Here is a 13,135-nt window from a genome sequence, read left to right as displayed (position 1 = left end):
TGGTCACTCATGGTGTACCCGCCACACCTGGTCACTCAGGGTGTACCAGGTTAGGTTAGGTTAAGTTAGGTCATATTTCCTCATTAATTTTACCTCCAATAAAGATCAGTACACAGGTAAAGTCAGCAGGTAGAGATGGCGACCAAGAGTGAGTAAGATTACGCCAGTAACCCTCAGTAAATAACACAACCACCCATATCATTTATACCCCCTCCCCCCACCCCCCCTCAGAGACCCCCTAGAGGTGAGGAGAGCCAGGTGAGACACCCCCCCCCCCCTACACCCCCTCAGAGACCCCCTAGAGGTGAGGAGAGCCAGGTGAGACACCCCCCCCCCTACACATCCCCTAGAGGTGAGGAGAGCCAGGTGAGACACCCCCCCCTTCACCCCCTCAGAGACCCCCTAGAGGTGAGGAGAACCAGGTGATACACCCCCCCCCCCCCCCTACACCCCCTCAGAAACCCCCTAGAGGTGAGGAGAGCCAGGTGAGACATACCCCCTCCCCCCCCCTACACCCCCTAAACAAGCCACCGTTCCCACAACCATCACCTCAGACGGTATCAAGAGGTCCATCTTGACCACCAAGATCTTAATTATTATCACCCGGCCGGTCCTTCCCTCTCACGGTCCTGTGTTCCTTCACTCCACCTCCCTAAACCTTCCTTCAGTAGGGGGCTAGTGGTCCATACCACCCCCCCTACACCCCTACACTGGGGGGGTCACCACCCAGAAGGTGGTGAAGATGGTGACGGGGGCGGCTGGAGGACATTCTTGGTGGTGACGGCCAGTTATGACAGACAATGATGGTGTTGACAGGGCGTGGTGGGCCTGGGTGTACACCTGGGGGGGGGAGTCGGGGGGGGCAGCCGCGAGGGTTGGGTGCATGTGTGGGTACTCCACTACCCGCTCTCGGGTATGTTAATGTGTTGAGGGTTCAATACGTGTGTGTCTCTCTGGCTAAAAGGTTGGTATGTCTCCTGGTAACTGTTGTGTGCTGAGGTTGATACCTGGGTGATGGGGTTCTGGGAGTTCTTCTACTGCCCAAGCCCGGCCCGAGGCCAGGCTTGACTTGTGAGAGTTTGGTCCACCAGGCTGTTGCTTGGAGCGGCCCGCAGGCCCACATACCCACCACAGCCAGGTTGGTCCGGCACTCCTTGAAGGAAACAATCTAGTTTCCTCTTGAAGATGTCCACGGTTGTTCCGGCAATATTTCTTATGCTCGCTGGGAGGACGTTGAACAACCGCGGACCTCTGATGTTTATACAGTGTTCTCTGATTGTGCCTATGGCACCTCTGCTCTTCACTGGACCTCTGATGTTTATACAGTGTTCTCTGATTGTGCCTATGGCACCTCTGCTCTTCACTGGACCTCTGATGTTTATACAGTGTTCTCTGATTGTGCCTATGGCACCTCTGCTCTTCACTGGACCTCTGATGTTTATACAGTGTTCTCTGATTGTGCCTATGGCACCTCTGCTCTTCACTGGATCTCTGATGTTTATACAGTGTTCTCTGATTGTGCCTATGGCACCTCTGCTCTTCACTGGACCTCTGATGTTTATACAGTGTTCTCTGATTGTGCCTATGGCACCTCTGCTCTTCACTGGACCTCTGATGTTTATACAGTGTTCTCTGATTGTGCCTATGGCACCTCTGCTCTTCACTGGACCTCTGATGTTTATACAGTGTTCTCTGATTGTGCCTATGGCACCTCTGCTCTTCACTGGTTCTATTCTGCATTTTCTTCCATATCGTTCACTCCAGTACGTTGTTATTTTACTGTGTAGATTAGGGACCTGTCCCTCCAGTATTTTCCATGTGTATATTATTTGGTATCTCTCTCGTCTCCTTTCTAGAGAGCACATTTGGAGAGCTTTGAGACGATCCCAATAATTTAGGTGCTTTATCTCGTCTATGCGTGCCGTATATGTTCTCTGTATTCCCTCTATTTCAGCAATCTCTCCTGCTCTGAAGTGGGAAGTGAGTACTGAGCAGTACTGAAGACGGGACAACACAAGTGACTTGAAGAGTACAACCATTGTGATGGGATCTCTGGGCTTGAAAGTTCTCGTAATCCATCCGATCATTTTTCTGGCTGACGCAATATTTGCTTGGTTATGCTCCCTAAACGTTAGGTCGTCAGACATCATTATTCCCAAATCCTTTACATGTTGTTTTCCTTCTATGAGCACATTTGATTGTGTTTTGTACCCTGTATTATGTTTAAGGTCCTCATTTTTACCGTACCTGAGTACCTGGAATTTATCACCATTAAACATCATGTTATTTTCTGATGCCCAGTCGAAAACTTTATTAATATCAGCTTGAAGTTTTTCAATGTCTTTAGCCGAGGTAATTTTCATACTGATTTTTGTGTCATCTGCAAAGGGTGATACGAAGCTGTGACTTGTATTTTTGTCTATATCTGATATGAGAATAAGGAAAAGCAGCGGTGCAAGGACTGTATCCTGAGGTACAGAGCTTTTAACTGCACTTGGACTAGATTTTATATGGTTGACTGTTACTCGCTGAGTCCTGTTTGACAGAAAACAGAGTATCCAGCGTCCTACTTTACCGGTTATTCCCATTGACCTCATTTTGTGTGCTATCACGCCATGGTCACATTTATCGAAAGCCTTTGCGAAGTCCGTGTATATCACATCAGCATTCTGTTTCTCTTCTAATGCCTCAGTGACTTTGTCGTAGTGCTCAAGTAGCTGTGAGAGGCACGATCTTCCCGCTCGAAATCCATGTTGGCCTGGGTTGTGAAGGTCATTGGTCTCCATGAAATTGGTGACCTGACTCCTAATCACTCTCTCAAATACTTTTATTATGTGCGATGTTAGTGTAACTGGTCTATAATTCTTTGCCAATGCTTTGCTCCCTCCCTTGTGTAGAGGGGCTATGTCTGCTGCTTTAAGTGCATCTGGTATCTCCCCCGTGTCCAAGCTCTTCCTCCACACTATACTGAGTACCTGTGCTACCGGCACTTTGCATTTCTTTATAAATATTGAATTCCATGAGTCTGGACCTGGGGCTGAGTGCATGGGCATATTATCAATTTCTCTTTCAAAGTCCAGTACGCTAGTGTTTATATCAGTTATATTTACAGGTGTTTGAATATCCCGCATAAAGAAATTGTCTGTAACTTCCACTTTCATGTTGTTTATTGGAGTGCAAAACATGTCCTCATACTGCTTTTTTAGGATTTCACTAATTTCTTTGTTATCCTCCGTGTATGAACCTTCACTTGTACGAATAGGTCCAATACTGGCCTCACTCACCACCTCCTCAGTTACTCATGTTCCTCCTTGCGTCCCCCAGGAGTGAAGAGGCGGGAAGGCGGGCAGAAGAGGAAGCTGGGCAGGAACCCCCGAGTGCCCTTCTCCTCCACCCAGCTGGCGGCCCTGGAGGCCAGGTTCAGGCAGTCTCAGTACCTCTCCTCCTGCGACGTGGCCGACCTCTCCCTCCTCCTCAACCTTACAGAGACCCGGGTGAGTACCTCCTACCTCTTTCTGCCTCCTGGAGGATGTTCCTACCTCCTCCTCCTTCTACGTCCTGGGATCACGTGTCAATAGATGTGTAAACGTTCGTCAACATTCCAGAGGTCTTGGGCTGTATGGTGCTTGGCGTACGATACCTGGTGTCTGAGTGCGTCAACTTCCTGTTTGTTTACCTCGTCTAGTGACCCATTATGTCGCCGCGTGGCTGGCGCCAGTACGTCGGGGGGGGGGGGGGGAAAGGTCCATGCAGGGGGGGGTGGACCTGTATTCACCTAATTGTGCTTGCGGGGGTTGAGCTCTGGCTCTTTGGTCCCGCCTCTCAACTGTCAATCAACTGGTGTACAGGTTCCTGAGCCTACTGGGCTCTATCATATCTACATTATAAACTGTGTATGGAGTCAGCCTCCACCACATCAATGCCTAATGCATTCCACCTGTTAACTACTCCCACACTGAAGAAGTTCCTTCTAACGTCTCTGTGGCTCATGTGGGTACTCAGTCTCCATCTGTGTCCCCTTGTTCGTGTCCCACCAGTGTTGAATAGTTTATCCTTGTCTTCCCTGTCAATTCCTCTGACAATTTTGTAGGTAGTGATCATGTCTCCCCTTACTCTTCTGTCTTCCAGGGACGTGAGGTTCAGTTCCTTTAGCCTTTCCTCGTAGCTCATACCTCTCAGTTCCGGGACCAGTCTGGTGGCATACCGCTGAATCTTCTCTAACTTTGTCTTGTGTTTAACTAGGTATGGACTCCAGGCTGGAGCTGCATACTCCAGGATTGGTCTGACATAAGTGGTATACAGGGTCCTGAACGATTCCTTATACAAGTTTCTAAAGGCAGTTCTTATGTTGGCCAGTCTAGCATATTGTAGTCCACGCAGGGGGGGGGGGTGAAGAGGACGGAGAGGCATTGGTGAAGGGACGTTTAGAAATTGGAAAATGGTAAATACAGTGAGTTATGATAGCAGGCGGGCTGTCCGCCTTGCTGACACCATGTTATGATAGCAGGCGGGCTGTCCGCCTTGCTGACACCATGTTATGATAGCAGGCGGGCTGTCCGCCTTGCTGACACCATGTTATGACAGCAGGCGGGCTGTCCGCCTTGCTGACACCATGTTATGATAGCAGGCGGGCTGTCCGCCTTGCTGACACCATGTTATGATAGGCGGGCTGTCCACCTTGCTGACACCATGTTATGATAGCAGGCGGGCTGTCCGCCTTGCTGACACCATGTTATGATAGCAGGCTGGCTGTCCGCCTTGCTGACACGATGTGTGGGTGTTGGCAGCTAAGCTAAGCTGGCTCCCTCTTGTCAGGGAGCTGTGAGTGTGTGAGAGGTTCTTCACATGTGTTTCACCATATATGGATATCCATAGATGAATACTGTGAAGCATTCATATATACACACTCCGATCCTTCCATATCTTGTTCTCTTTAAGGCTCTTTGTTTCATTACACCTTTTTTTCCAATTATTGGGACAAGGGAGCCTGCTCAGTATTTCATCTGGGAATTATGTACTGTCCCGCGACGACGTCTCATTGGTAGGTGGTCGCTTGTGCTCACAGGGCCCCTTTCTATGTGGGTGTTTAGGAAGTGGTGGCTGTTTGACAGTATTATGTCTGGTTTACCACTGTGGCCTCATCTCAAGATAACCTCAAGATATGGCCTTGTCTGACGTAAGTTGGGAAGTCTGGGCCCAGGTGGGTTAGATTTCCGTTCCTTATCATATTGTGGATGGCTTCTCCTGCTTGGTTGTTCCTTCCATGTCCCAGGGTTCTGTGCTTGGCGTTCAGATCACCCAGGAAGTAGGCAGGTCTGTTCCTTCTGGTGAGTTTCATGATGTCGGCAAGGGGAAGGTAAGGACGTCTTGGTGGTTGGTAACATGTTCCTGTGAAGATTATACCTTTCGTAGTTTGGAGTTCAATTACCAGGAAGTTTTCCTGAAAGTTATCTAGAATTTTGTGAGGAATATTTCTTTTTACGGCAATTACCGCTCCATCGTTGGCCTGGTCAGCTCTGTTGACCTGGTCAGCTCTGTTGACCTGGTCAGCTCTGTTGGCCTGGTCAGCTCTGTTGACCTGGTCAGCTCTGTTGACCTGGTCAGCTCTGTTGACCTGGTCAGCTCTGTTGACCTGGTCAGCTCTGTTGACCTGGTCAGCTCTGTTGACCTGGTCAGCTCTGTTGACCTGGTCAGCTCTGTTGACCTGGTCAGCTCTGTTGACCTGGTTAGTCTTGTAGTTAAAGATCTTTATCTTCTCACTTTCCCCCCCCCCCATGGTTGTTAATGTGTATTATATCTGTGTCTGTTTGTCTGTATATGTGTACCCTCCACGACCCGTGCACGGTCGTGGCCAGAGGAGTCGTGTACCCTCCACGACCCGTGCACGGTCGTGGCCAGAGGAGTCGTGTACTCTCCGCGACCCGTGCACGGTCGTGGCCAGAGGAGTCGTGTACTGTCCACGACCCGTGCACGGTCGTGGCCAGAGGAGTCGTGTACCCTCCACGACCCGTGCACGGTCGTGGCCAGAGGAGTCGTGTACCCTCCACGACCCGTGCACGGTCGTGGCCAGAGGAGTCGTGTCTATTGTGGCGTCTATCATGAGATCTTGTCTCTCTATTGTGTTCTATAGAATAGCTCCCTTGTGGACTGTGATACAATGATGCGGGGATGTCAGACATCTCTGTTGCTCTTCCAGAACTACTCCAGTGTGTGGTTAGAGGCCCCTGGAGGGTTGTTAAGGCCCCTGGAGGGTTGTTAAGGCCCCTGGAGGGTTGTTAAGGCCCCTGGAGGGTTGTTAAGGCCCCTGCAGGGTTGTTAAGGCCCCTGGAGGGTTGTTAAGGCCCCTGGAGGGTTGTTAAGGCCCCTGGAGGGTTGTTAAGGCCCCTGGAGGGTTGTTAAGGCCTCTGGAGGGTTGTTAAGGCCCCTGGAGGGTTGTTAAGGCCTCTGGAGGGTTGTTAAGGCCTCTGGAGGGTTGTTAAGGCCTCTGGAGGGTTGTTAAGGCCCCTGGAGGGTTGTTAAGGCCCCTGGAGGGTTGTTAAGGCCTCTGGAGGGTTGTTAAGGCCTCTGGAGGGTTGTTAAGGCCTCTGGAGGGTTGTTAAGGCCTCTGGAGGGTTGTTAAGGCCTCTGGAGGGTTGTTAAGGCCCCTGGAGGGTTGCTAAGGCCTCTGGAGGGTTGTTAAGGCTCCTGGAGGGTTGTTAAGGCCTCTGGAGGGTTGTTAAGGCCTCTGGAGGGTTGTTAAGGCCCCTGGAGGGTTGTTAAGGCCCCTGGAGGGTTGCTAAGGCCTCTGGAGGGTTGTTAAGGCCTCTGGAGGGTTGTTAAGGCCCCTGGAGGGTTGTTAAGGCCCCTGGAGGGTTGTTAAGGCCCCTGGAGGGTTGTTAAAGCCTCTGGAGGGTTGTTAAGGCCTCTGGTGGATTGTTAAGGCCCCTGGAGGGTTGTTAAGGCCCCTGGAGGGTTGTTAAGGCCCCTGGAGGGTTGTTAAGGCCCCTGGAGGGTTGTTAAAGCCTCTGGAGGGTTGTTAAGGCCTCTGGAGGATTGTTAAGGCCCCTGGAGGGTTGCTAAGGCCTCTGGAGGGTTGTTAAGGCTCCTGGAGGGTTGTTAAGGCCTCTGGAGGGTTGTTAAGGCCCCTGGAGGGTTGTTAAGGCCTCTGGAGGGTTGTTAAGGCCCCTGGAGGGTTGTTAAGGCCTCTGGAGGGTTGTTAAGGCCTCTGGAGGGTTGTTAAGGCCTCTGGAGGGTTGTTAAGGCCCCTGGAGGGTTGTTAAGGCCCCTGGAGGGTTGTTAAGGCCCCTGGAGGGTTGTTAAAGCCTCTGGAGGGTTGTTAAGGCCTCTGGAGGATTGTTAAGGCCCCTGGAGGGTTGTTAAGGCCCCCTGGAGGGTTGTTAAGGCCCCTGGAGGGTTGTTAAGGCCCCTGGAGGGTTGTTAAGGCCCCCCCCCCACAGTGGTTTACTGACCAACTAACAAGTATACTCTAGCTATACCTCAACATTGTCCAGGGTTAAGGTATACTCTCTGTATATATATATATATATATATATATATATATATATATATATATATATATATACACTGACAAGTTGAGTATACCGCTTGGTGTACATATCCGTGTTTAGTTTTTGTTTATCTATTACTAGGGTGTACAGGAGTAGGGTGTACAGGAGTAGGGTGTACAGGAGTAGGGTGTACAGGAGTAGGGTGTACACCAATATAGTGTACAACTACGCGTGTTCACCGCCTGAGTGAACACCAATCACCCTAAAATTCCCCCTCCCCCCCCCCCCTTGTGTACACAAGGGGGGGGGGCGAGAGATGACTATCACACAGCTAGCATCATTCATCACCCATTACCCGGCCCCAGCATCCCATCATCCCAGCATCCCATCATCCCAGGCATTACCCACACATGCCAGAGTTTGGCAGACGTGAGGTCTGCCCCGGGAGTTAAGACCCCCGGGGGGGGGGGAGCAGAGCCAGCAGCCGTGAGGAGACATGTGTTTGTGTCTGGTCTTACCTGTGATGGTGGAGGAGATAGCTGGAGGATTATCGCCACATCTGCTTGTCTGGGAGGCTGCCAGTGTCGGTGTCTCTCTACACCTTTATTGTCAGTGATGGGGTTAAGCTCTGGCTCTTTGGTCCCGCCTCTCAACTGTCAATCAACAGGTGTACAGGTTCCTGAGCCTACTGGGCTCTATCATATCTACATTATAAACTGTGTATGGAGTCAGCCTCCACCACATCACTGCCTAATGCATTCCACCTGTTAACTAACTACTCTGACACTTTAGAAGTTGCTTCTTGTATCTCTGTATGTCATGTGGGTACTCAGCTTCCACTTGTGTCGCCTTGTTCGTGTACCGCCAGTCTTAAATAATCCATCCTTGTCTACCCTGGCAATTACCCTGAATGTGTGTGTGTGTACTCACCTATTTGTGCTTGCGGGGGTTGAGCTTTGTCTCTTTGGTCCCGCCTCTGTGTGTGTGTGTCTGTGGGAGAAATAAATGTATTAGAAAAATGTCAGCAAAATATAGGTCGAGAGTTACTACATTAAACAACCGAAGATTAAAAAGGCGGAGTCCAAGAACTAGATCCTGCCGGCAGCAACACACACACCAAAGAGCCAAAGCTCAACCCCCGCAAGCACAAATAGGTGAGTACACAACTGTATATATATATATATATATATATATATATATATATATATATATATATATATATATATATATATATATATATATATATATATATATATGTCGTACCTAGTAGCCAGAACGCATTTATCAGCCTACTATGCAAGGCCGGATTTGCCTAATAAGCCAAGTTTTCCTGAATTAATATATTTTTTCTAAATTGTTTCTTATTAAATGATAAAGCTACCCATTTCATTATGTATGAGGTAAAAAAAATTTTATTGGAGTTAAAATTAACGTAGATATATGACCGAACCTAACCAACCCTACCTAACCTAACCTAACCTATCTTTATAGGTTAGGTTAGGTAGCCGAAAAAGTTAGGTTAGGTTAGGTTAGGTAGGTTAGGTAGTCGAAAAACAATTAATTCATGAAAACTTGGCTTATTAGGCAAATCGGGCCTTGCATAGTAGGCTGAGAAGTGCGTTCTGACTACTAGGTACGACATATATATATATATATATATATATATATATATATATATATATATATATATATATATATATATATATATATATATATATATATATATATGTTATATGTAGTGGTAAAGAAGGGAGGAGGAGGAGGAGAGTAAGGAGTGATATAGTGTGAGGAGTGAAGTATTGAGTGTGACATTTAGAGCTTAAGTCAAGGTGGTTGTGTCGTTACTGTGAGAATTATTTACAACCCTCAAACAGACAATCCCATTATTTGTTTAAATTACCTGCTTGTCTCTCACGGCTTTTGTTGTGTAGTTGAGTAGTTTGTGGGGTGTTTAGGGTAGATCAATATGTGTGTACTCACCTAGTGGTGCTTGCGGGGGTTGAGCTCTGGCTCTTTGGTCCCGCCTCTCAACCGTCAATCAACTGGTGTACAGGTTCCTGAGCCTATTGGGCTCTATCATATCTACACTTGAAACTGTGTATGGAGTCAGCCTCCACCACATCACTTCCTAATGCATTCCATTTGTCAACTACTCTGACACTGAAAAAGTTCCTTCTAATATCTCTGTGGCTCATTTGGGCACTCAGTTTCCACCTGTGTCCCCTAGTGCGTGTGCCCCTTGTGTTAAACAGCCTGTCTTTATCTACCCTATCAATTCCTTTGAGAATCTTGAATGTGGTGATCATGTCCCCCCTAACTCTTCTGTCTTCCAGCGAAGTGAGGTTTAATTCCCGTAGTCTCTCCTCGTAGCTCATACCTCTCAGCTCGGGTACTAGTCTGGTGGCAAACCTTTGAACCTTCTCCAGTTTAGTCTTATGCTTGACTAGATATGGACTCCATGCTGGAGCCGCATACTCCAGGATTGGTCTGACATATGTGGTATATAATGTTCTGAAAGATTCCTTACACAAGTTTCTAAAGGCCGTTCTTATGTTAGCCAACCTGGCATATGCTGCTGCTGTTATCCGCTTGATATGGGCTTCAGGGGACAGGTCTGGCGTGATATCAACCCCCAGGTCTTTCTCTCTCTCGGACTCTTGAAGTATTTCTTCTCCCAAGTGATACCTTGTATCTGGTCTCCTGCTTCCTACCCCTATCTTCATTACATTACATTTGCTTGGGTTAAACTCTAACAGCCATTTGTTTGACCATTCCTGCAGCTTGTCCAGGTCTTCTTGAAGCCTCAAGCTGTCCTCCTCTGTCTTAATCCTTCTCATAATTTTGGCGTCGTCAGCAAACATTGAGAGGAATGAGTCTATACCCTCTGGGAGATCATTTACGTATATCAGAAACAGGATAGGTCCGAGTACAGAGCCCTGTGGGACTCCACTGTTTCACAATATATATATATATATATATATATATATATATATATATATATATATATATATATATATATATATATATATATATATATATATATATATATATATATATATATATGGTGAGCCGAGCACATGAAGGGTCTGCCACACAGTTGGCTCCTGAAGCATCATGTTCCTTACATGAAAGTTACTGAGCAGCGTGTTAGTGTGTTGGTAATAGAGACATAATGACACCATTAATAGAGTGAGGGCCAGGGTTGTGAGGGTGGTGGCCCCCCTCCCCCCTCACCCTAACGGAGAGGGTACACCCTACCCTCACACTGCCGCCAGCTGCCTTGTCCCACCCTTATAATGGGAGGGTGAGTAGGGGTGTGGGGAGGGGGGCAGGGGGGGGGGGGGGGGTGTTCACGGAGCCGCCTCATTAGCAGCTCAAGAGATTATCATCTGATGTTTGTACACTGTTCTTGATCTTTGTCTGTACTCACCTACATGTGTTTGAAGGGTCGGGCTAAACTCCTGGCCCCGCCTCCACAACCTTCTTACATTAATACAATGACTCATTTATCATGCTTTTATCGTATTTACATTTAAAAATCTCAGTCAAATTACTCTCCGGCTAAGTGTTTGTGTGTGTAATTACCTAAGTGTAATTACCTAAGTGTAGTTACAGGATGAGAGCTACGCTCGTGGTGTCCCGTCTTCCCAGCACTCTTTGTCATATAACGCTTTGAAACTACTGACGGTCTTGGCCTCCACCACCTTCTCCCCTAACTTGTTCCAACCGTCTACCACTCTCTCTAAGAAAACTTTACAATATCTTTTAGGCACCTTTGTTTCCTTAGCGTGAATCAGTGTCGTCTTGTAGGTGAAGCTGCAGGTTTCAGGTATTCCTCTTGGTCAATTTGGTCTATTAATGTTAGTATTTTGTAAGTGGTGATCATATCCCCTCTCTTCTATTTTATAGTTCCGGCTGTTAACGCCTCTAGTCTCTCCTCGTAACTTGTTTTTCACTTCCGGAAGCCATTTTGTACCAAGCCGCTGCATCTTTTCCAGGGGCATTATGTGCTTCTTGAGACTTGGGCACCATACAACTGCTGCATATTCCAGTTCTGGTCTCACGTACGTCATGACCAGTTTCTTCAGTACTTCACCATCCATAGTATTAATAGCAAGTCTGAAGTTGGAAAGCGACCCATCCGCTCCTCTCACAATGTTCTGTGTGTTCCTCTGGCGACCAGACGCTCCTCTCACAGTGTTCTGCGTGTTCCTCTGGCGACCATCCGCTCCTCTCACAATGTTCTGTGTGTTCCTCTGGCGACCAGACGCTCCTCTCACAGTGTTCTGCGTGTTCCTCTGGCGACCAGACGCTCCTCTCACAATGTTCTGCGTGTTCCTCTGGCGACCAGACGCTCCTCTCACAGTGTTCTGCGTGTTCCTCTGGCGACCAGACGCTCCTCTCACAATGTTCTGTGTGTTCCTCTGGCGACCAGACGCTCCTCTCACAATGTTCTGTGTGTTCCTCTGGCGACCAGACGCTCCTCTCACAATGTTCTGCGTGTTCCTCTGGCGACCAGACGCTCCTCTCACAGTGTTCTGCGTGTTCCTCTGGCGACCAGACGCTCCTCTCACAATGTTCTGCGTGTTCCTCTGGCGACCAGACGCTCCTCTCACAATGTTCTGCGTGTTCCTCTGGCGACCAGACGCTCCTCTCACAGTGTTCTGCGTGTTCCTCTGGCGACCAGACGCTCCTCTCACAATGTTCTGCGTGTTCCTCTGGCGACCAGACGCTCCTCTCACAGTGTTCTGCGTGTTCCTCTGGCGACCAGACGCTCCTCTCACAATGTTCTGTGTGTTCCTCTGGCGACCAGACGCTCCTCTCACAGTGTTCTGTGTGTTCCTCTGGCGACCAGACGCTCCTCTCACAATGTTCTGTGTGTTCCTCTGGCGACCAGACGCTCCTCTCACAATGTTCTGTGTGTTCCTCTGGCGACCAGACGCTCCTCTCACAATGTTCTGCGTGTTCCTCTGGCGACCAGACGCTCCTCTCACAATGTTCTGTGTGTTCCTCTGGCGACCAGACGCTCCTCTCACAGTGTTCTGTGTGTTCCTCTGGCGACCAGACGCTCCTCTCACAATGTTCTGTGTGTTCCTCTGGCGACCAGACGCTCCTCTCACAGTGTTCTGTGTGTTCCTCTGGCGACCAGACGCTCCTCTCACAATGTTCTGTGTGTTCCTCTGGCGACCAGACGCTCCTCTCACAGTGTTCTGTGTGTTCCTCTGGCGACCAGACGCTCCTCTCACAATGTTCTGTGTGTTCCTCTGGCGACCAGACGCTCCTCTCACAGTGTTCTGTGTGTTCCTCTGGCGACCAGACGCTCCTCTCACAATGTTCTGTGTGTTCCTCTGGCGACCAGACGCTCCTCTCACAGTGTTCTGTGTGTTCCTCTGGCGACCAGACGCTCCTCTCACAATGTTCTGTGTTCCTCTGGCGACAGTTTACTATAAAAACCATCACTGCCGGTCGGCCGAGCGGACAGCACGCTGGACTCGTGTTCATGTGGTCCTGGGTTCGATCCCAGGCGCCGGCGAGAAACAATGGGCAGAGTTTCTTTCACCCTATGCCCCTGTTACCTAGCAGTAAAATAGGTACCTGGGTGTTAGTCAGCTGTCATGGGCTGCTTCCTGGGGGTGGAGGCCTGGTCG

General features: G+C 49.0%; 1 protein-coding gene across 1 annotated transcript in view; it reads left to right on the top strand.

Moving 5' to 3' along the window:
- LOC123772691 (uncharacterized) overlaps window positions 1–13,135 on the top strand; it is a 47,885-nt gene that overhangs the window by 3,492 nt on the left and 31,258 nt on the right. Inside the window, exon 3 of the mRNA XM_069324770.1 lies at window positions 3,263–3,494. Within this exon, the coding sequence (XP_069180871.1) occupies window positions 3,263–3,494 (232 nt within the window). The remainder of the gene's footprint in view (window positions 1–3,262; window positions 3,495–13,135) is intronic.

This window comes from Procambarus clarkii, chromosome 14, assembly GCF_040958095.1.
Source record: "Procambarus clarkii isolate CNS0578487 chromosome 14, FALCON_Pclarkii_2.0, whole genome shotgun sequence".
Classification (NCBI taxonomy): Eukaryota; Metazoa; Arthropoda; class Malacostraca; order Decapoda; family Cambaridae; genus Procambarus; species Procambarus clarkii.
Note: the sequence above shows the minus strand (reverse complement) of the source record. Positions and strands in the feature narration are given on the sequence as shown.